Here is a 25,246-nt window from a genome sequence, read left to right as displayed (position 1 = left end):
CATTCTTGAATGGTACTTCAGTAATTGTCATCCATGCATACAATGCTTTGCAGAAGAATTCTACATCAACACATGGAGACCTTCACTGATGAGGTACCATACCATAGAGTCCAAAACTGCAATCTCTCCTCAGCTAGACTCACATTAAGTACTTACTCCATTGAGATTATTAAGATACTCACTCTTTCCCAAGTCTCACACCTTTCTCTCACCTCAAATAACATTCATGACCTCTATTTTACTCTCTGACTTTCATATTTTGTTGTTTCCTAAGCTCTCTGTAAAGGTAATGTTGTCTGTCTTAATCTTGCTGACCTCAGGGAACCAACTTTCTTAATAACTTTACCGAGGTTGAAAGTTTTCATGAGTGAATCCCCTATGATCAAAAGTCAAACACCAGAGGACATACCTTTAAGGTTAGAGGGGGATGAAGTTTAAAGGTGATGGTAGGTACCCAGAATAGGTTACCGGGGTAACAGTGGAATCAGTAATCTACAGATTATTACAGACAGATCAATAAATATGAAAGGAATGGAGGGTTAGGATGATATACAAGAGGAGAGCATTGAATATAAAGTGGCCTCAAGATGAGCACGGCATCAAAGGCCGACTGGCCTATCCAGTGTTGTACTGTGTTGCGACTCATACAGGTGCTGCCAACATCACCAACAGGAAAATACCAATTTGTTAAAATACCAATCCAGAGATCAAAAACCTTCAAATACCAGCAAAACAGCCGGAAGTTGATAGGTTCTTGATTAGTAAGGGCATCAAAGGTTATGGGGAGATAATAGGTTGAGAGGGTTAATAAATCAGCCATGATGGAATGGCAGAGCAGACTCAATGGGCTAATTCTGGCCTTATGGGCTTAATAAGGCACACAACCACATTTGTAACAGCAACATGATATGGGCATTAAATAGCTGCCTTTTCAGTGATATTAATGAAGTTAAGAACGTATTTGCATCTTGATGCTCACCTTGAAAAGATAAACTTCTCTGAAGCCTTCTAAGCCTTCAGTTTTATCAATGACTCTGATTGATTTCTCTAGAAACTGGATCCTCTGTGGTCAATTTTTTTTGTGTAAAGAGTGGCTGTTATGATCTCCTGTGTGATTGTTGTTCATTGGGAAATTGGTCCCAGCACTTCCAGTCATCATTCACTCTATCATATTTTTTCACTTTCCCACTGAATTTTGAATATGTGGTGATTTTATCAATGTGTAGTGCTTGTTTCAGTAATGAAAATTGGGTCAAAAGGTCACAACCTCCAAGCAAATTGAACTCCTTTGTTCAAAAATGGAGGGGGACAGTTACCTTAATATCAGTGAAGAAAAAATATGAGAAGCTCTTTTTAAAAAAACATCCCAAATCTTTCAAAGTGCTCAGCTTTAATAATCAGGAAAGGTCACATATACTTGTGAAAGGGAAATCAATTTGACCAGTAAATTGGAGTTCTTTAAATAAATATTATCTGCTGTGGATAAAGTGGGATATAGGTACTGACAGAACTGAATGTAACAACAAGGAGATATACATCATTTATTTGTGGTATTTGTAAATCCACATTTGGAGCACCATGTTCAGTATTAATTCTGTTAATGCACTGGAGAAGATTTGCTACAGTAATACCCGGATTGACGAGGCTGTGTTATGAGTAAAGTTGGACAGAATTGGCTTGTATCTGTTGGCATTTAGAAGAATGAACAGTATCTTGATTGAAGCATATAGAATCCTGCAGGTACTGGATGGGGTTACTGTAGATAGATATTTCCATTTTTGGGAGAATCTAAAGTTAGTCACTGGTCAAAAATAATGTTCTGGCAATTTGAGATAGACAGGAGGCTTATCTTTCAGAGGGTCATGAGTCTCCCGAACTCTCTTCCTTGAATGGAAGTGGAGGGAGAATTTTATTCTTAAAACAAACATAGATGGCTTCTTGATAAGAGAGCGAGATTTAAGTCAGCAATTGATGTTACAATTTCATTAATTTCTATTTGTTTCACAAGCACACTATCAGGCCGCTTAACCGAATATTATTTTTTCTCTTTTTGTAGCTGGAATCTTTGTTCCAGTAATAAAATTAATAAGTTCACAGTCTCAAGCTGAGAGTTAGATTGCACCATTCTGTTGCCTTGTATCTTTTCCTATCATATCTGTTTGACAAAGCAATAGGTAGGTGAATTTCCTAGATTTGAGAGAAGGTGTAAAGCTTCACCAACTTCCTAAACATCAGAATCAATAAAAATGAATTTTTTTCTGATCACCGAGTTTTGATTGAAAATTTCTCTAATTATTTAGCTACATTTTATATTCCTTAGTACTAATAACTGCAGAATTTCACTAATTTTAAACGGTACTTTTAAAGTAAGTCACGTGTTTGTTAATGTGCCTCTCATTTAACATTCCATGTTGAAGTGGAGAGATTTTTTACATTTATATAGCACATTTTATATGATCTCAGTAATAACAGCTTGCATTTAAATGGTGCCTTTTACAGAGATAAACACTCAAAAGTAATCTAAGGAAGCATTATCAAAGAAATTAGACATTGATCTGCATAAGGGCACATGTAAAAAGAAAAAACATTAGTGATAGCATGTAGACAGAAAAAGGAAAACTCATAATGTTCCAAAGACATGATTATACAGTATATATATTGAGGGTGCCTTTGTAGTGTATCACTGCTACAAAAAAAAATCATGACATATGTGAGTGATGATAAACTTGATTCTGATATGGGTCCCTATTGTTAACTGTGAGTGGGAAGGGGGCAGGGAAAGGGAAAGGGAAATCATAGTTGGGAAGGGGTGCGGGGTGGGAGCCGGAAGAAACAGAAAGACATTCTGTAATGATCAGTAAATCAATTGCTTGAAATTAAATGATCTTGCATGGTGTCTCAGGACTGGGTGTGTCTGCATCCGTGTTTCTCTCTGCCACAGCTCTGCTCTGCCACCTGTCCTACATCCCTCCTGTGGTGACCCACTCTGGCCACTCCTAATATCCTTTGCTCCTGCCAGATTTACAAATTCACTCTCCTCTCCACGTTGACAAATACTTTAATGTGCAAAAGTCTTAGGCACGCTGTATGTGCCTAAGACTTTTGCACAGTACTGTACTATAAACAATGCTTTGTAACACACATCAAAGTTGCTGGTGAACGCAGCAGGCCAGGCAGCATCTGTAGGAAGAGGTGCAGTCGACGTTTCAGGCCGAGACCCTTCGTCAGGACTAACTGAAGGAAGAGTGAGTAAGGGATTTGAAAGTTGGAAGGGGAGGGGGAGATCCAAAATGATAGGAGAAGACAGGAAGGGGAAGGATAGAGCCAAGAGCTGGACAGGTGATAGGCAAAAGGGGATACGAGAGGATCATGGGACAGGAGGTCCGGGAAGAAAGACAAGGGGGGGGGGGACCCAGAGGATGGGAAAGAGGTATATTCAGAGGGAGAAAAAGGAGAGTGACAGAAAGAATGTGTGCATAAAAATGAGTAACAGATGGGGTACGAGGGGGAGGTGGGGCCTTAGCGGAAGTTAGAGAAGTCGATGTTCATACCATCAGGTTGGAGGCTACCCAGACGGAATATAAGGTGTTGTTCCTCCAACTGAGTGTGGCTTCATCTTTACAGTAGAGGAGGCCGTAGATAGACATGTCAGAATGGGAATGGGATGTGGAATTAAAATGTGTGGCCACTGGGAGATCCTGCTTTCTCTGGCGGACAGAGCGTAGATGTTCAGCAAAGCAGTCTCCCAGTCTGCGTCGGGTCTCGCCAATATATAAAAGGCCATATCGGGAGCACCGGACGCAGTATATCACCCCAGTCGACTCACAGGTGAAGTGTTGCCTCACCTGGAAGGATTGTTTGGGGCCCTGAATGGTGGTAAGGGAGGAAGTGTAAGGGCATGTGTAGCACTTGTTCCGCTTACACAGATAAGTGCCAGGAGGGAGATCAGTGGGGAGGGATGGGGGGGACGAATGGACAAGGGAGTTGTGTAGGGAGCGATCCCTGTGGAATGCAGAGAGGGGGGGGGAGGGAAAGATGTGCTTAGTGGTGGGATCCCGTTGGAGGTGGCGGAAGTTACGGAGAATAATATGTTGGACCCGAAGGCTGGTGGGGTGGTAGGTGAGGACCAGGGGAACCCTATTCCTAGTGGGGTGGCGGGAGGATGGAGTGAGAGCAGATGTACGTGAAATGGGGGAGATGCGTTTAAGAGCAGAGTTGATAGTGGAGGAAGGGAAGCTCCTTTCTTTAAAAAAGGAAGACATCTCTCTCATCCTAGAATGAAAAGCCTCATCCTGAGAGTAGATGTGGCGGAGACGGAGGAATTGCGAGAAAGGGATGGCGTTTTTGCAAGAGACAGGGTGAGAAGAGGAATAGTCTAGATAGCTGTGAGAGTCAATAGGCTTATAGTAGACATCAGTGGATAAGCTGTCTCCAGAGACAGAGACAGAAAGATCTAGAAAGGGGAGGGAGGTGTCAGAAATGGACCAAGTAAACTTGAGGGCAGGGTGAAAGTTGGAGGCAAAGTTAATAAAGTCAACGAGTTCTGCATGCGTGCAGGAAGCAGTGCCAATGCAGTCGTCGATGTAGCGAAGGAAAAGTGGGGGACAGATACCAGAATAGGCACGGAACATAGATTGTTCCACAAACCCAACAAAAAGGCAGGCATAGCTAGGCCCCATACGGGTGCCCATAGCTACACCTTTAGTTTGGAGGAAGTGGGAGGAGCCAAAGGAGTAATTATTAAGAGTAAGGACTAATTCCGCTAGACGGAGCAGAGTGCTGGTAGAGGGGAACTGATTAGGTCTGGAATCCAAAAAGAAGCGTAGAGCTTTGAGACCTTCCTGATGGGGGATGGAAGTATATAAGGACTGGACATCCATGGTGAAAATAAAGCGATGGGGGCCAGGGAACTTAAAATCATCGAAAAGTTTAAGAGCGTGAGAAGTGTCACGAACATAGGTCGGAAGGGATTGAACAAGGGGTGATAAAACAGTGTCGAGGTATGCGGAAATGAGTTCGGTGGGGCAGGAGCAAGCTGAGACAATAGGTCGGCCAGGACAGGCAGGTTTGTGGATCTTGGGTAGGAGGTAGAAACGGGAAGTGCGGGGTGTGGGAACTATAAGGTTGGTAGCAGTGGATGGGAGATCCCCTGAGTGGATAAAGTCGGTGATGGTGTGGGAGACAATGGCCTGGTGCTCCTTAGTGGGGTCACGATCGAGGGGTAAATAAGAGGAGGTATCCGCGAGTTGTCGCTGTGCCTCGGCAAGGTAGAGGTCAGTATGCCAGACTACAACAGCACCCCCCTTATCAGCGGGTTTAATAATAAGGTTAGGATTAGTGCAGAGGGAGTGGAGAGCAGAGCGTTCCGAAGGAGTGAGGTTGGAATGGGGACAAGGTGCGGTGAAGTCGAGACGGTTGATGTCCCATCGGCAGTTAGCGATAAAGAGATCCAGAGCAGGCAGAAGACCAGAGCGGGGTGTCCATGAAGAAGAGGAGGGTTGAAGACGGGAGAAGGGGTCATCGGTGGGGGTGGAAGAGTCCTTGCTGAAGAAGTAGGCTCGGAGACGGAGACGGCGGAAGAAAAGTTCCGCATCATGGCGAACACGGAACTCGCTGAGGTGTGGGCAAAGGGGGACAAATGTGAGGACCTTACTGAGAACAGAGCGTTCTGCCTCCGACAGTTGAAGGTCGGAGGGGATGGTAAAGACCTGGCATGGATGAGAGCTGGGATCAGAGGGGGGATGGGGGAGGCTGGGGGTGTCAATGGAGAGGGGAGGGTTGGGGTGAGAGGAAGATGGAGCCTCTGAGAGCCCAGGAGCTGATGATGGGATCTGAGGGAGACAGGATTGCAGGGTATTGGTGGGGGAAGGGGAGACGGGAGTCACAATAGCAGCACATAAAGACCCGGCCTGGAGTTCAAGGCTGGAGTCGCAGTTGGTGGTTGCACAATCGCTGTGAAGGTGTCCATGGTCGTTGCTGGAGTCCAGGTTTTGAATATGCCCTGAGGTGTTGGAGCCGGCGAGATCAATGGCAGAGGCAATCTGAAGTTCGTGCCTGCTAGTTTCAGGGCCAGCAGGCTCTGGAGTCCGTAGATGTAGGATCTTGTGATCTTTGCCTAACATGACAAAGTCAAAAAAATTCCACATCCCATTCCCATTCTGACATGTCTATCCACGGCTTCCTCTACTGTAAAGATGAAGCCACACTCAGGTTGGAGGAACAACACCTTATATTCCGTCTGGGTAGCCTCCAACCTGATGGCATGAACATCGACTTCTCTAACTTCCGCTAAGGCCCCACCTCCCCCTCGTACCCCATCTGTTACTCATTTTTATGCACACATTCTTTCTCTCACTCTCCTTTTTCTCCCTCTGTCCCTCTGAATATACCTGTTGCCCATCCTCTGGGTCCCCCCCCCTTGTCTTTCTTCCCGGACCTCCTGTCCCATGATCCTCTCGTATCCCCTTTTGCCCATCACCTGTCCAGCTCTTGGCTCCATCCCTCCCTCTCCCGTCTTCTCCTATCATTTTGGATCTCCCTCTCCCCCTCCAACTTTCAAATCCCTTACTCACTCTTCCTTCAGTTAGTCCTGACGAAGGGTCTCGGCCTGAAACGTCGACTGCACCTCTTCCTACAGATGCTGCTTGGCCTGCTGTGTTCACCAGCAACTTTGATGTGTGTTGCTTGAATTTCCAGCATCTGCAGAATTCCTGTTGTTTGCGTCATCACCATCATTATGTGCCCTGTCATATGATGTGGGCGATCATGGTTTTTGACCATGATTGTTCTTGGCAATTTTTTCTAGAGATGTGGTTTGCCAATGCCTTCTGTTTAGCAGTGTCTTTACAAAACAGATGACCCCAGCCATTATCAATACTGTTCAGAGACTGTCTGCCTGGCATCAGTGGTCGCATAACCAGGACTTGTGGTATGCACCAGCTGCTCATACGACCATCACATGACCTTCTCCCATGGCTTCACGTGATCCTGATCGGGGAGTTAAACAGCTGCTACACCTTGCCCAAGGGGTGACCTTCAGGCTAGCAGAGGGAAGGAGCACCTCACACCAACTTTGGGACAGATGTACCTCCACTCCACCACCTAATTAAGGAATAGAAAGAGAAAATGGTAATTACATATCAATTAGCTCAACATTAGCAGCAAGGAAACAGTAGAATCTATTATAAAGAAAATAATAATTAGATCATTTAAGTATCAACAGAAATACGTCAACATAGAAATATGAGGGGGAAACTAGTTCAACAAGCATCTAGTGTTTTGAGTTTGTAATGGTTGAACAGGTAAGTGAGAATTGGTGAGATATGTATTTTGGATTTTCAGAATTCCTTTTAAAAGCTTATTCTGTTGTTGAAAGAGAGCAAAGTGGGAATAAAGAGTTTTCTTGGGGATCCCGTACTACTGGGGCTAGTGCATAAATCGAGTCTTGTGACCAAGCAACTCATAATGTATATTAGTGACTTCGGTGAAAACGTATGTAAACTTGCCAATGTAAAGCTAGCTGATGTTGTGAGAAGGATGAAATAAGGCACTTTGGTCAAGTTAAACGATAGGCAAAGACATGGCAGATGCAGTGTAATATGGATAAGTTCAGTTATCCACTTCGTCGGTGAAACAGAAGGCAGAGTATTATTTAAGCAATGACAAAATGTTTCTATGCAAAGCAACCTTGGCATCCTTGCACCCTAGATACCAAAAGCAAACACAGTGGAAAAGATAACTGTTATGAGATTTCTTTAAGGGAAAAGAGAGATAGAACTGGTAAGAAGTTCTGGGCCTTTGAAACGGATGGCAAAACTCCTGCCTAAATGTTGATCAAATTTGAGTAATATCTCTCAATATTTCAGTGCACTTTCCAACTACTAAACTACTTCTGATATGAAATACCTATTGTATCAAGAAAAATGTGAAAGGCATTTTCCTTCACAGTAGGTTTTGACATGTGCTGATGAAATAAATGACCAAGTTATCTCTTTATTGACTTGTTTGAGGGGTAGTCATGCACAAGGCCATTCTGGCCTAGTCCTGGCAACTCTAGTATTAGAATTGGTTTATTATTGTCACATGTATCAAGATACAGTGAAAAGCTTGTTTTACATACTATTTATACAGATCAAATCATTTCACAATGCTCTGAGCCATTAATAACGATGCAGAATAAAGTGTAAAATTTCCATGCAGGTAAGAAATAAAGTCCAGGATCAGGAAGATGTAGATTGTAAGACCAAGAGGCCTCTTCAAGAGTCAGGTAACAGTGGGATAGAAGCTGCCCTTTGGCCTGGTGATACATGCTTTCAGGCTCTTGTATCTTCTGTCTGATGGGAGAGGGGAGAGAAGAGAATGTTTAGGGTGGGTGACTGGAGCCTTTGACAGAGCTGGCTGTTTTACTAAGGCAGCAAGAAGTATACACACAGTCCATAAGAGGGGAGGCTGGTTTCCATCATGTGCTGAGCTTGTCCACAACTCTCTGCAGTTTCATGTGGTTACGTGCCATTCCAAGGTATTATGCATCTAGTCACAATGCAGCACCATCAAAAAATGCTGAGAGTTGACTGGGGCATGCTGAATTTCCTTAGCCTCCTGAGGATGTTGAGGTGTTGGTGAGCTTTTTTGGGCGTGATTTTGGTGTGGTTCTCCATTGAATTGATAGCCTTAATCATACATTTAGGGTCTCTGGAATGGGACAGAGACTTCAGCAGTTAAGTAGAGTTGACTGATCTGAGGTTGTTTTGAAGTCAATGAAATAAGAATAGGAATTTACTTGTACCTGATTCCCACCAGGAGCGCTAGGTTGAACCATTCCCCTTGATTGCAATCTCCTGTGGTATGTTTCCCGTAACAACTGTTTTATCTTGAACTAACATAGGAGTTTCCCTGGACAACAGGTGTTGTGAGTCTGGACATTGGGTCTTGCAGCTTACACATCTGATCATGTTATTTGATATCTATACAAATGCCCTCTCCAACAGTGTTTGTTAGCAGGTCGATGGACACTAGCAAGTAGATCTCATGGCTGTGCTTATAAAGAATTATACATGTGCCTCTAACTTAGACTGTTTTAAAATTATTGGATATTTTAATATAAACAGCACAGCACAAGAATAGATGATTTTGGGCATGATGTTTTGCCAAATTAATTACAGTATTAATTAAATGCCTAGGTAAACAAATGCTTTCTGCCTACACAATGTCTATTCCCTGCACATTTATACATCTAAGAGCCTTTTGAAGGCCTCTAATGTATTTGCATCCACCACTACCCCTGACAGCAAATTGTAGGCACCTACCACGCTCTGTGTGGGGGAAACAAAAGTTTGCTTCACAGACCTCCTTTGTACTTAGCCCATCTCACCTTAAATACTTATCTTCTAGTGTTATCTATCTTGACCCTGTGGAAAAAGGATACAAGATCTCTATCTTTGCTTCTTATGACCTGTTAAACTTTCATCTGGTCTCCCTTCAGCCTTTGCCACTCCGAAGAAAACAACCCTAAATTTGTCCAGTTTCTCATGCCCTCTAATACAGGCAACATCCTGTTAAACCTCCTCTGCACCCTCTCCATAGTTTCCACATCCTTTCTATATTGGTGTGACGAGAATTGAATGCAATACTCTAGATACTCCCCAAACAGAGTTCTGTAAAGTAGAAATACTACTTCTTGCCCCTTGAACTCAATCCCTTGAAATTGCCTTTGGAGTGAAGGAATGCAAAAACTTGTTTCCAATAACAATGTAGTGAGTGCCTAGGTGTGGCTTTTGATGGGATAAGCTATTTGTATTACGTCAAAACGTGGGTGGAGAAGGATTTACTCTTCTGAGATTGACCAATTCTTGTGATCTTGACCTTTTCCTGCAGTTAAGGCATGAATTCCTTTTACTGAGTTTTGTTTCAATGTTATTTATACTCATAGTTAAGAACAGGAGCATCTTGTTTAGTTCTTTGAGCGCATTCTCCCATTCAATTAAATAATGGTTCATTTATATTTTAACAACAACTCTGCATTGATTATGAAAAATGCCCGTGTTTAATTCTTATGTAAGCTAGCCCAGCATTGCACTGGAATATGAACTTCCCAAATTGTTTTTAAGGATGTTTTGATGTAAGTTGCATGGTTGAAGGTGGCATTATGGTCAAATCAATGCCTATTTAAAATGATTCATTATAAGGATAATGGCCTCACTCGGGCAGCAGCTTTGCATCCAATTACAGTGGATTCTGGTTAATGGGAATACATCAGCACCATACATTTTGGCCAATTAAGCAGGTGCCCCAATTAGCCAAAGTTTCATGGCGATAGTTAAAATGGTATAAAAAACAACTACTGTTTAACTGAGAAGGTAACTATGTGTTTAGATGCAAAACAGAACAAATTAGAACACTATCAATATTATGGTTGTAATTTGAAACTGTACATTAATTCCTAATAGTTATCAATGGAGGAATTCATTCAGTGAACACTGCCGTGTTCTTTTGATTGACTGTAAATGAACAAAAGCAGCACAGATAATGGACTGCCTTCATACAATCCTTTTAATCATTACATCCTCCAAATCTTCATTTTCATTGTAACATTCAAGATGTTTGTTGATCATTTCAAACTCTTCATAGTTCTTAACTTGTTGAAGTAGTAAAATCATTTTATTTTCACTCCTGGCCCTTTCTGGCATCTCCAAGCTTGAAAAATCAGTGAGAAAAACTGGTCTGTATTTATTACTGCTTACATCTTACATCCTTTTTTGAACTCGTGTACCGGTAACTAATGCTATTTAAAAACTGTTAGCTCTGAGTACGGTGTAGCCACAGAAGTGCATGTCACCAATGCTAGTTAGAAACTGTTTGACAATAGTCTTCTACCCCAAATAAGTGGCAAATAAAGTGCCAAATAAATGAAGGGAATCCCAGCTATTTTCTCAATGAGTTTTTGTTCTTTAAGTGTTGGCCCAAATAAGCAGCTGTCCCGATTAACCGAAGGCCCAATTAACCAGAATCTACTGTATTGATTTAACAAATAAGGCAAGGAATTGATTGTAGACTTCATGAAAGGGAAGTGCAGGGAACACTCACCAATCCTCATGAGGGGCAAGCAGCTTCAGGTTTCTGGGTGGCAACATCTCAGAGGATTTATCCTGGGCACAACATATTGGTGCAGTTGTAAATAAGGCATGACCATCGCTATACTTTGAGCGCATCCTCCCATGAGATACTGAGGAGATTTGCTTTGTCATCAAAGACTCTTAACAAATTTCTACAGATGAACCTTGGAGAACATTCTGTGTAGTTGCATCATTGGCTGATATGAAGACTCAGGGTCAAAAAAGGCTGAAGAGGATTGAAGACTCAGCCAGCTAGATTACAGGCACAAGTCTCCCCATGATTGTGGACATCAAAAGACAGTGCTTCAAGAAAGTATCTTACATCATTAAAAACCCTCACCACCTGGGACGTGCCCTCTTTTCATTAACTACCATCAGGGAGGAGGTATAGGAACCTGAAGACTCACTCAATGCTTTAAGAAAAGCTTCTTCCCCTTTGCCAGCAGATTTCTGAATAGTCCATGAGCCCATGAACACTATCTCATTCTTCCTTCTTTTGCACTATTTATCATTTTTTTAAGTTACAGTAATATTTTTGTGTCTTGCACGGTACTGCTAAAACAAAACAACAAATTTCATGATATTTTTCAGTAATAATAACTCTGATTCTGATTCTGCTATCTCTCACCCCTTCAAAAGAAAAGCAATCTCTCATTTGTTCTGTTTCTTTAATTTCATTTTACACTTACTCTCATTATCTTGAAATTGCCAGAATTAGTTAAGAAACATTTCACCAGAAGTCACTTGACACCACGTGCAAATTTTATTTATGGAATCCTTTGTAGTTGAAATAGATGAGGTTCTGTGTCATTACTCCTTCCCCACTCTTAGGCATGATTAATACTCTGCATAGTGCGCAGTGACTGGGTTATCGTAACAAAAGATGAATCAGATGTATCCATTCCTTCTCTCCAGTAATGGATGAGATATCCCAACACCACAAAATACTCATCAATTACAAACTCTATGAAGTGGCGTGTGGGGGTGTGACAAGGAATTTTCTTCAGCCTGAAGCATTAACTCCATAGGTGCAGTCTGACCTGCAGCATTTTTTAAAAATTTCATACTTCCACCATCTGTATTTGTTTTGATATTCATGGGAGGATTGTGAGAGTCTAAAAATCATCTCTGATTGTCAAAATGAAGAATAGTGTCACTGGTTACACTGGGCTCCTGCACACATGGTTCTTTTGATTCTTTTGAGATACAGAAACCTTAGGTCGTACATCACAAGGTTCAGGAACAGTTATTACCCTACAACCATCTGACTCATGAACCAGCATGGATAACTTGACTCACCTCAACTTTCAACTGATTCCACAACCCTGGACTTACTTTCCAAGATACTTCCAACTCAGATTCTCAGTATTTCTTCTTTTGCACATCGATTGTTTGTCAGTTTTTGTCTATTTTTGTATAGTTTTTTTTTGTAAATTCCATAGTATGTCTTTTTACCCCCAGCCTGCAAGAAAGTGAATCTTAGGTAGTATCTGTATGTACCTTGATAATAAATTTGCTTGAACTTTGAAGTTGATGGGAAATATATGTGATAACAGTGATCCCCAACTATTTTCCACAGGAGCTCACATTTGCAGTTCCCGTGGTCTTACATAGGATGAACACGCACAACTGAATTCTTGCCTATTCATTTCTATGCTGCCACATGCCTACTTTTAAAAGAAGCACTAAAGGTATTAAGTAGAGCGACACACATCTTTACCCACTCCTTCCTACCAAACCCCTGGTGACAACCTTTACTTGTTTTTGAAAAGGATGTGGACCCCAGGGGTGGACTCAGTGGATGGCTGGTTGAAAATCTCTACTGCAGCCAGTAGGTAATTCTGTTCTGCTCAGTCACAGGCTGTGTTTCTCCAGTGAAGGCACTGTAGCATTCATGATGTTGTGATAGCATTCATCAGCAAGATGAAGGAATTGATTGTTGACTTCAGAAGGAGTAGCGGACCGCATGACCCAATTTACATCGGTGCTGCACAAGTGGAACAGGTCAAAAGCTTTAAGTTCCTCGGGGTCAAGATCACAAATGACCTGACTTGGTCCAACCAAGCAGAGTCCACTGCCAAGAAGGCCCACCAGCACTTTTACTTCCTGAGGAAGCTAAGGGAATTTGGCCTGTCCCCTAAAACCCTCACTAATTTTTATAGATGCACCGTAGAAAGCATTCTTCTAGGGTGCATCACAACCTGGTATGGAAGTTGTCCTATCCAGGACCGGAAGAAGCTGCAGAAGATCGTGAACACAGCCCAGCACATCACACAAACCAATCTTCCATCCTTGGACTCACTTTACACCGCACGCTGTCGGAGCAGTGCTGCCAGGATAATCAAGGACACGACCCACCCAACCTACACACTTTTCGTCCCTCTTCCCTCCGGAAGAAGGCTCAGGAGCTTGAAGACTCGTATGGCCAGATTTGGGAACAGCTTCTTTCCAATTGTGATAAGACTGCTGCACGGATCCTGACCCGGATCTGGGCTGTACCCTCCAAATATCCGGACCTGCCTCTCATTTTTTTGGCACTACCTTACTTTCCTTTTTTTTATTTTCTATTTATGATGTGGGCACGTGGCCAAGTGGTTAAGGCATTGGACTAGTGACCTAGAGGTCATGAGTTTGAGCCCCAGCCGAGGCAATGTTTTGTGTCCTTGAGCAAGGCACTTAATCACACATTGCTCTGCGATGACACTGGTGCCAAGCTGTATGGGTCCTAATGCCCTTCCCTTGGACAACATCGGTGGCGTGGAGAGGGGAGACTTGCAGCATGGGCAACTGCCGGTCTTCCATACAACCTTGCCCAGCCCTGTGCCCTGGAGAGTGAAGACTTTCCAGGCGCAGATCCATAGTCTCGCAAGACTAACGGATGCATTAAATATGATTTATAATTTACATTTTTAATATTTACTATCGATTTGTACTCCAGGGAGCACGAAGAGCAGAATCAAATATCGCTGTGATGATTGTACGTTCTAGTATCAATTGTTTGGTGACAATGAAGTATAAAGTATCCAGAGTATTTTTTAAAAGACATCTCATATGTATTGAGTTTGTGTTTGTTTTGTTTTGTTACAGCTACAGTTTTTTTGGAATTTTGGAAAAGACGGCGAGCGGTCCTCACTTACAACTGGGATCTAATTGACTGGGAGGAAGAAGAGGTAAGTTCAGAAAAATACCATTCTTCTCCAGAAGCATCCACTGTAAGTCAAGGGAATTAACACCTGAAATACACAAATGGATGGACTGAGGAAAAGAATTGCAGGGTTGTACTTCCCTTTGGCTGGTTGTTGAAGACGTATTTTCATCTGCCCTCTAGCTGACTACACCATTCCCCTGTGTCAGATCACTGATAACTCCCATGCCTGAACACAGCTGCAGAGAGTGACAGAATGGTCTGGGTGGCCAGTGCACCTGACTTCCTGGTCCTTCCTCCTTCCACCACTGAGTTCAATTGATATATCATATTGAACTGAGGGGCTAGATATTCTTCATGTCTTGTCCCTTGAATGTACGGCAACCATGGTTCAGCATTTGAATGCAATCAGTGACCTTTATAAGTAATGTGGGTGAATATTTTTCATGTTTTTCTTTATTCCCCTGTTAAGTTAATCGATGAATTTCACAATGACTCAGAGAGGATTGTTTAGGAGTGAATTGGTAAACTCCTTTGATAACACAAGCTGTTGGAAGATTATCAGGGCAGCCCAGGGCTGGGTTCTGAGGTTGAGCTGCTTGAGGCTTCGTCACTCTCGCTGGATGGCCATGAGAATAAGAATGCCATAACCACAAAATATCAGTACAATTGTCACACCCTGAGGTGCAGGCTGTCTCGAGTGTGACTCAGGGGAATGCCACATGCACTATTTTAATTTCTAAGTCACAAATTAGTTTTGTCTAGGTGAAGTTCTGTGTTCACGGATTCATGAAAATTAACAGGCAAAGCAGTAAAATTCACTTGCTACATACGGGCCATCTTTCATTGCTGTCATTACACAAAAGCAATCTCATTCCTTTTTAGTCACTTGGAACTGATATCATCAGGGGTTCTGGATTAAATAATCACTTTAGGAGTATGTTTTCTTCAGTATCAAAGGAAATAAGCTATTCTATTACCATTAAAAACAATGAATTATTATTTTATCAATATAGAAGGAAATAGACTCTGTATCATGCAGTTTATCATGATGATCTTAAGTTCTACATATTTCTGTGTCTGAGTCTTTTTAAATAACACAGGTAGGCATTTTTTTTCTTTTTATTTATCAGGGTCTGGACCTTGCTGTCAGGGCCAGCATTTATAGACTCTCCCTACTTCCTCCCAAAGAAGTAGTGAGATACTCTCTCTATACTCTCTTCAGTGGGAGGATGTCTCTGTCCCTTTTGATCCAGATTCTGTTAACCAAAGGCTATTTTACAAACCTCAGGACGTACCTCTGGAAAAAAATACAGTTTTAAGTAAAGTGTGGAGCTACAAGAATGAGCTGGATTGGTCCGACCTTCATAGTTTTTCAAAATACCACTACGTTTTGACCCTTTTCTGATCACCTCTGCCCTCAGTCTGAATTAGCTGACCTATCTGTTGTTGCTAAGTACCTGCTAGTAGCTGCTTGCCCACATGTCACTAATAACTTGCCTTTGAAATTGTCAGGGGTAAGTTTTTTATGCAGAGAGTGGTGAGTGCGTGGAATGGGCTGCCAGCAACTGTGGTGGAGGCGGATGCAATAGGGTCTTTAAGAGACTCCTGGATAGGTACATGGAGCTTAGAAGAATAGAGGGCTGGGGTAAACCTAGGTAACTTCTAAAGTAAGTACATGTTCAGCACAGCATTGTGGGCCGAAGGGTCTGTATTGTGCTATAGGTTTTCCGTGTTTCTTCTATGAATGGCAAAGCCCAGCTTATTCATTCTTCTTCCCCACGCCATTCACTGTCACCTTACATACACTTAAACTCCACACCTCATACCTATACTGACATAGTTACTGTCCTATTGCTTTATCATATGCCCTGCTTCTACCTAACAGAGTTCTTCTTGCCAAGTCACTTTGTCATTTCCTTTCAGTCACCTTATGTTCAGATACTCCTGCACCTGGAGTCATTTTATGAACATACTATTAGTCTATGTATTTAAGCTAATCTTATGTATATATGGCCACACTCAAACAGTTACTTGTACATTGTGTTTTAGAGGATTACTCTTAGAGTTCCTCTTGTCCACATCTACCATCCCATAAGACCCTACAACTTTCACCATCCTCTACAGGATCCTACCACTGAACACATCTTTACCTAACCCCCACACTCTCCTCTTTTCACAGGGAATTGTTCCCTCCATGATTTCCTTGTCCATTCATCAAGGAGAAAATCACAGATCTGTTTCAAGCCCAAGTCCACTGATAAAGTAGTATGCAGTTTCTCCCTCCTGGCACATATCCCTGAAAGCAACAGAAAAGGTACACTTGCCAATTCACCTCCCCCTTTACCTCCAATCATTCTCCTTTACACTCATGTACTGAAGAATGACAATAAACCATATTGTACTTTGAATTAGCAATATATTGATGGTGAACTTAATTCTGGTGGCCACTGGGGAAAGCATCTTTTCACCCAGAAGATACATATCTTAAATACTTTAAAAAGCAAAAGGGAAGTGTTTTATTTAAACAACCCCCACCCTCCTAGAAATTCCTTGGCACTTTATTTAAGCAAGTTGATTGTTGGTTCAATAGTATAGGAGCATCCTCACCTTTGGGGAGATCATTTGAGGGTCTAAAACAACAGGAAGCTTATTGTTTAATGAACGGTTAAATAAACTCATCCCATCTTGCAAGCCTTTTAAACTGAATGGTTTCCACATTATAGTCTAATTGATAAAATCCAAATGGGTGTAACAAGAATTTAATCAAAATGATGTTTTATACAAGAAAATGTGTTTTTTTGGCATAAATTTAATAGCACAATAGTCGTTGTTTGCATTCCTTTTGTTGAGACTACTCACAAATCCAGTTCTCCAACTTAAATGGCTCTGCAGCAAATAGTAGGTCTGAAAAATCCCCTATATTGATTCCTGTTAAATTGTCTTTTGATAGGAGGAACTTCGTCCCCAGTTTGAAGCAAAATATTCCAAGAAAGAACGTGTTAATCCCATCACAGGGAAGCCAGAGCCCTTCCAACCATTCATTGATAAACTCAGCAGGCTGCTTGTGTCTGTCTCAGGAATATTTTTCATGGTAAGTTCTCAAGGGGATGCCTATAGCTTTACTGACCTGGTTACTTCACCGCAATTCGTTACATCATCTATATTCTCAGAAAAATAGATTGGAGATTCTGGCAAGCTTTTTCATTGTGCTGCAGTGGCTCTTGTGAAAGTAAATGTAAGATTTGTTGATTTTTCTTAAAATAGATTGCATGATGGTATGGTACACAGTCCTATTTGCAAACCACTGTCATTCCTAAACCTCTAAAGTTCAAAGTTCAAAGGAAATATATTATCAAAGTAAATATTTGTCACCATATACAACCCTAAGATTCGTTTTCTTACAAGCATACTCAGTAAGTCCAAGAAACACAATGGAATCAATGAAAGACCACACCCAGTAGGATGAACAAACAACCAAAGTGCAAAAGACAACAAACTGTGCAAATACAAAAAGAGAAATGATAATAATAAATAAATAGAAACATAGAAAACCTACAGCACAATACAGGCCCTTCAGCCCACAATGCTGTGCCGAACATGTCCCTACCTTAGAAATTACTAGGCTTACCTATAGCCCTCAATTTTACTAAGCTCTATGTACCTATCTAAAAGTCTCTTAAAAGACCCTATCATATCCACCTTCACCACCATTGCCGGCAGCCTATTCCACGCACTCACCCTTTTCTGAGTAAGAAACTTACCCTTGACATCTCCTCTGTACCTACTCCCCAGCACTTTAAACCTGTGTCCTCTTGTGGCAACCATTTCAGCCCTGGGAAAAAGCCTCTGACTATCCTCACAATCAATGCCCCTCATCATCTTATACACCCCTATCTGGTCACCTCTCATCCTCCGTTGCTCCAAGGGGAAAAGGCTGAGTTCACTCAACCTATTCTCAAAAGGCATGCTCCCCAATCCAGGCAACGTCCTTGTAAATCTCCTCTGCACCCTTTCTATGGCTTCCACATCCTTCCTGTAGTGAGGCAACCAGAACTGAGCACAATACTCCAAATGGGGTCTGACCAAGGTCCTATATAGCTGCAACGTTACCTCTTGACTCCTAAATTCAATTCCATGATTGATGAAGGCCAATACACCATACGCCTCCCTAACCACAGAGTCAACCTGCACAGTTGCTTTGAGCGTCCTATGGACTCGGACTCCAAGATCCCTCTGATCCTCCACACCGCCAAGAGTCTGACCATTAATACTATATTCTGCCATCATATTTGACCTACCAAAATGAACCACTTCACACTTATCTGGGTTGAACTCCATCTACCACTTCTCAGCCCAGTTTTGCATCCTATCAATGTCCCGCTGTATCCTCTGACAGCCCTCCACACTATCCATAACACCTCCAACCTTTGTGTCATCAGCAAACTTACTAACCCATCCCTCTACTTCCTCATCCAGGTCATTTATAAAAATCACGAAGGGTAAGGGTCCCAGAACAGATCCCTGAGGCACCCCACTGGTGACCAACCTCCATGCAGAATATGACCCATCTACAACCACTCTTTGCCTTCTGTGGGCAAGCCAGTTCTGGATCCACAAAGCAATGTCCCCTTGGATCCCATGCCTCTTTACTTTCTCAACAGACCTTGCATGGTGTACCTTATCAAATGCCTTGCTGAAATCCATATAGACTACATCTTCTGCTGTTCCTTCATCAATGTGTTTAGTCACATCCTCAAAAAATTCAATCAGGCTAGTAAGGCACGACCTGCCCTTGACAAAGCCATGTTGACTACTCCTAATTATATTATACCTTTCCAAATGTTCATAAATCCTGCCTCTCAGGATCTTCTCCATCAATTACCAACCACTGAGGTAAGACTCACTGGTCTATAATTTCCTGGGCTATCTCTACTCCCTCTCTTGAATAAAGGAACAACATTCGCAACCCTCCAATCCTCCGGAACCTCTCCCATCCCCATTGATGATGCAAAGATCATCGCCAGAGGCTCAGCAATCCCTTCCCTTGCCTCCCACAGTAGCCTGGGGTACACCTCATCCGGTCCCAGCGACTTATCCAACTTGATGCTTTCCAAAACCTCCAGCACATCCTCTTTCTTAATATCTACATGCTCAAGCTTTTCAGTCTGCTGAAAGTCATCACTACAATCAACAAGATCCTTTTCCATAGTGAACGCTGAAGTAAAGTATTCATTAAGTCTCAAGCTTCCACTAATACCCCACCTCCCCCTCGTACCCCATCTGTTATTTATTTATATACACACATTTTTTTTTTCTCTCTCTCCTTTTTCTCCCTCTGTCCCTCTCACTATACCCCTGCCCATCCTCTGGGCTTTTCCTCCCTCCCCCTTTTCTTTCTCCCTGGGCCTCCTGTCCCATGATCCTCTCATATCCCTTTTGCCAATCAACTGTCCAGCTCTTGGCTCCATCCCTCCACCTCCTGTCTTCTCCTATCATCTTGGATCTCCCCCTCCTCCTCCCACTTTCAAATCTCTTACTAGCTCTTCTTTTAGTTGGTCCTGACGAAGGGTCTCGGCCCGAAGCGTCGACTGTACATCTTCCTAAAGATGCAGCCTGGCCTGCTGCATTCACCAGCAACTTTGATTTGTGTTGATTAAGTACCTCTGCTAGTTCCTCCAGTTCCTTACACACTTTCCCACTGTCACACTTGATAGGTCCTATTCTTTCACGTCTTATCCTATTGCTCTTCACATACTTGTAGAATGCCTTGAGGTTTTCCTTAATCCTGCCCACCAAGGCCTTCTCGTGGTCCCTTCTGGCTCTCCTAATTTCCTTCTTAATCCTCTTCCTGTTGGCCTTATAATGTTCTAGATCTCTAAAATTATCTAGCTCTCTGAACCTTTTGTAAGCTTTTCTTTTCTCCTTGAGTAGATTTATTACAGCCTTTGCACTCCACGGTTCCTGTACCCTACCATAACTTCCCTGTCTCATTGGAACATGCCTATACAGAACTCCACACAAATATCCCCTGAATATTTGCCACATTTCTTCAGTACTTTGCCCTGAGAACATTGTTTCCAATTGTTTCCATTGTTAAATTGTTTCCAATTTAAGCCTCCAATTTCCTTCCTGATAGCTTCATAATTCCCCCTTACTCCAATTAAATGCTTTTCTAACTTGTCTGTTCCTACCTCTCTCCAATGCTATTGTAAAGGAGACAGAATTATGATCACTATCTCCAAAATGCTCTCCCACTGAGAGATCTGACACCTGACCAGGTTCATTTCCCAATACCAAATCAAGTACAGCCTCTCCTCTTGTAGGCTTATCTTCATATTGTGTCAAGAAACCTTACTGAACATACCTAACACACTCCACCACATCTAAACCCCTTGCTCTAGGGAGATACCAATCAATATTTGGGAAATTAAAATCTCCCATCATGACAACTCTGTTATTATTACACCTTTCCAGGATCTGTTTCCCTATCTGCTTCTCGATATCCCTGTTACTATTGGGCAGCCTATAAAAAACACCCGTAAAGTTATTGACCCCTTCCTGTTCCTAACCTCCACCCACAGAGACTCCGTAGACAATCCCTCCATGGCATCCACCTGTTCTGCAGCCGTGACACTATCTCTGATCAACAGTGCCACGCCCCCACCCATTTTGCCTCCCTTCCTGTCCTCTCTGAAACATCTAAAACCCGGCACTTGAAGTAACCATTCCTGTCCCTGAGCCATCCAAGTCTCTGTACTGGCCACCACATCATATCTCCAAGTACTGATCCACACTCTAAGCTCATCTGCTTTGTTCACAACACTCCTTGTGTTAAAATAGACACATCTCAAACCTTTGGTCTGAGCGCGTCCCTTCTCTATCACCTGCCTATCCTCCCTCACACACTGTCTACAAGCTTTCTGTATTTGTGAGCCAACCTCCTCTTCCCCAGTCTCTTCAGTTTGGTTCCCACCTCCCAACAATTCTAGTTTAAACTCTCCCCAGTAGCTTTAGCAAACCTCCCGGCCAGGATATTGGTCCCCCTGTGATTCAAGTGCAACCCATCCTTTTTGTACAGGTCACACCTGCTCCAAAAGAGGTCCCAATGATCCAGAAATCTGAATCCAGCAATAAATATTGAGAACTTGAGATGGAGTCATTGAAAGTGAGTCCATAGGTTGTGAGAAGAGTTTAGTGATGACGCAAGTGAAGTTGAGTGAAGTTTTTCCCGCTAGTTCAAGAGCCTGACGGTTGAGGGTTAATAACTCTTCCTGAACTTGGTGGCGTGGGCCCTGAGGCTCCTTTTCCATCTTGCTGATGGCAACAGAGAGAAGAGAGCCTAACTTGGATGGTGAGTGTCGTTTATGTGACAGCACTCCATGTAAATGTGTTCAATGGTGGGAGGGATTTACCCACGATGGACTGGGCTGTATCCAGAACTTTTTGTAGGATTTTCCACTCAATGCCCTTGAATGGAAAATCTCCTCTCACTATCTATAGAAGTTTGTCAACGTTTTAGGGGTCATGCCAAATATTCACAAAACTCTAAGGAAGTTAAGATGCTGCCATGTTTTCTTCAAAGTTGCACCTCTCTGCTGAGCCCAGGGCAGATCCCCTGATATGATAACACGGAGGAATTTATAGTTGCTGATCCTTTCCAACTCTGATCCCCTGAGGAGGACTGGCTCATGGACCTCCGATTTCCACCTCCATCATTCCTGAATCCACTTCATTCCTAGACTGCCATCATTCCTGGGCCACCATCATTCTTAAACCGTCTACTTTATTGTGGTGAATGTGACCTGGAGGTAAATTCAATGATTATAAAAGGTCAGGAACTGTGGGTATTTATTAACAAGTGACTCATATCCTGAGCTCCCAAACACTTCGTAAAATCAACAGAATATACAATAGGAATGTCAAAGAAATATACTTCAATTTCCTGGATTAGTTTAGATCCAACAACACTAAAGAACTTTGCACAATCTAGGAAAAAGCAACCACTAAAGAAGAAACACGTGGTTTCACATCCTGTCTATTATCTTTAATGTTTATTCCTCTGTTGCTGATACATCATGTCTCACTTGTCTACTGTGTAGAAGAAGAACAGGATCTAAGGACGAAGCCAGGTGGGCTAGGTGCTTACCGCAGGTACAATCTCCGGAAGCGTAATCTGCACCCACCATCGCAATGATGAATGTGGATTCAAGTACATTGAGGCTTTTGGGGTGGGTGGTGACGTACCAATCCCCTTTTCTTCAATGCATGCATGGAATTCATCAGGAAAAGATGTGACATTGTCAGCAATGCTGCCTAACTTCATTTTGTGACCCATTATAGTATATGAACCCTGCCACTCTGACGGCTGGACTGGGACTAGGTTTTTGACTGGCACTAATGTTTAACATCTCTGATAGCCTTGAGGAGGTTATATCTTGATTTCTTATAAAAGTCAGGATCACCTGATTTGAATTTATCCATGGTTTCTCGCTTTGGAACAGTCAGATTGTCCTCTTTGATACACAGTCCTCAACACTCTTACTTATGAAGCCTGTGATGATAGTAACAGACTGGCTGCTGAGTCTTTGAACATGAACTAGTCAACCAAATCACAGCAATTACGAAGAAGCCCATCTGTTTCTTTGGACTAACATTGTATGACCTCATGTACATGATCCTCCCACTTGAGTTTCTGTTTGAGGAAAGAGCATAGTCTGGCCATCTGATTATCATCAAAGTATGGATGGGGCATGGCTTGGTAGGCATCTTTGATGATTCTACAGCAATCGTCAAGAGTACCCAGACCCCTTGATGGTACAGGAGATGTGCTGGTAAATTTTTGGTAACACACTCTCGAAGTTGGCCCGGGTAAGGTCACCAACAATGCCTATTTGGTCATTTATGTTACTATTCCTTTGCCTGGTTGGAACAAATTCCTGCAGTTCTCTACCTCAAGGACCATGCACAGCTTCCCACATAGACTGTTGATCATTGCCTTTTCGGAGGTTAGTGCTGGGCATTAACTTCAGACCATCCAGTAATGCTTACTTCATGTATGTGAATTTCACAATTTGGTGAGACTGCTATCATGACTTTTTCATTTCATTTAGCTCATTAGCAGTCTTTGCTTTTCATTTTCCTGTCCCATACTTAGTCATGCTTTCCGCTGCTAGGCTGAACTGCAGCCCAGAACTTCAATAAGTTGGGTCACCCAAGAATAGCTGTCTGAGATTGATTTCAGTAAATCAGTTCTGAAAAAGGATGTAGAACTTAATAAGTTAATCAGTTCTGCTTTGCAGTTTCTGATGAAGTATCTTTCTGGGCCTGTCACTTCGCTCAGTTGTTCATTCATATCACTGCTCAGGGAACTGGATCCTTGGGAGAATAAAATGATTAATTTCCTACCAGTTTGAGTGGTCTGTTTCAGTTATATCTAAGGTGTCTTTATGAAGCATGTTTAGTCACAACGTTTCATTTGGTACCATGTGTTTTGTTCTTTTTGACACTATTGAGGGCAACTACATTACTCATGATAAAAGTTGTAATATGTTCCAACATGGGAAGAGAGCTGATTCTTCAAATGCCCTCCCCGCTTCTTTTTATACTGTGGGCACTACCAGAGCCAGTAGAACCCAAATCTTCCTCGTGGACTAAATGTCACCGTGGTAGCACAGAGATTAGCATAATGCTATTACGGCACCAACAATCCAGGTTCAATTCTGCTGCAGTCTGTACGTTCATCCCATGGGCTTCCTCTGGGTGCTCCCCTTTCCTTCCACATTCCAAAGACATGCGAGTTAGTAGGTTAGTTGGTCACATGGATGTAATTGGATGGTGCAAGCTCAGAAGGGTCTGTTACCTTACTATACCTACAAATAAATAAAAATAATGGTCAGAATATGGCATTATTTTTGGTCTTGCGGGAAGAGCCTTAACCCTGTGGGTGCTCTCTCTCTGTCAGATCGTTAACAGAGCTATGCGGCCACATAATGTCCAGCACAGTATGCTTTGAAGAAATTTGTTCTACCAGGGTCACATTATAGAAATCTAACATAGGTTGAATGTACAGTATAGTCATTGCCTGCAATAACATATTCTTTACAATGACTAACCAATGACCTTCAATGGGCTTCAGTAGAGTTTGCTGTCATTCAGTGGGTATAAGCTTTGCAGCTAACAACGCTGATAGCTCGGAAATATTATCACACGGGAATGCTATTGGAGTTGCTAGCTCCAGTGGGAGTGTATCTGTATATGTACAGTACAACTTTCAAGGTGTCATGCACATGACTGTGACGTTCATGGCCATTAAACCTCATTTTTAACCATGGGTGCTTTCAGAAGTTGGACAGGTGAGACATACTTACCAACATAGTGTTTGTGACATGGCTGCACTTCTTGGAGCAGCAAATCTTAAGCCTCAGGAGCAGAATGAGGCCATTTGGCCCACTGAGTCTGCAGCACCATTAAATCTTTTCCCCTCCTCAGCCCCACTCTCGGCCTTCTCCCCGTAACTTTTGATGCTGTGGCCAATCAAGAACTTATCAATCTCTGCCTTAAATATACCTAGCAACCTGGCCTCCACAGCTGCCTTTGGTAACAAATTCCGCAAATTCACCTCCCTCTGGCTAAAGAAATGTCTCTGCATCTCTATTTTAAATGGGTGTGTCTCTATCCTGAGGCTGTGCCCTCTTGTCCTAGACTCCCCCACCATGGGAAACAGACCTTCCACATCTACTCTTAACATACCTTCCACATCTAAGGGTAACCTCCAGGTTGAGTCGGTGGTGAAGAAGGCGAATGCAATGTTGGCATTCATTTCTAGAGGTATAGAATATAAGAGCAGGGATGTGTGCAGTCACAGTGTTTCAATTCATTGTAGTAAATATACACCTGTACGAGGTCAGGCTACACACACAAAATGCCAGAGGAACTCAGCAGGCCAGGCAGCATCCATGGAAAAGAGTACAGTCAGGCTCTCTGGTCT

The 25,246-nt window shown here is 42.6% G+C and overlaps 1 protein-coding gene across 1 annotated transcript in view; it reads left to right on the top strand.

The window, feature by feature from the left end:
* The window catches only part of ano3 (anoctamin 3), a 586,826-nt gene that overhangs the window by 475,987 nt on the left and 85,593 nt on the right, over nt 1–25,246 (top strand). The window contains exons 15-16 of the mRNA XM_072272723.1: nt 14,199–14,281; nt 17,210–17,350. Of these exons, the coding sequence (XP_072128824.1) occupies nt 14,199–14,281; nt 17,210–17,350 (224 nt within the window). The remainder of the gene's footprint in view (nt 1–14,198; nt 14,282–17,209; nt 17,351–25,246) is intronic.

Source organism: Mobula birostris, chromosome 11 (genome assembly GCF_030028105.1).
Source record: "Mobula birostris isolate sMobBir1 chromosome 11, sMobBir1.hap1, whole genome shotgun sequence".
Lineage (NCBI taxonomy): Eukaryota > Metazoa > Chordata > Chondrichthyes > Myliobatiformes > Myliobatidae > Mobula > Mobula birostris.
Note: the sequence above shows the minus strand (reverse complement) of the source record. Positions and strands in the feature narration are given on the sequence as shown.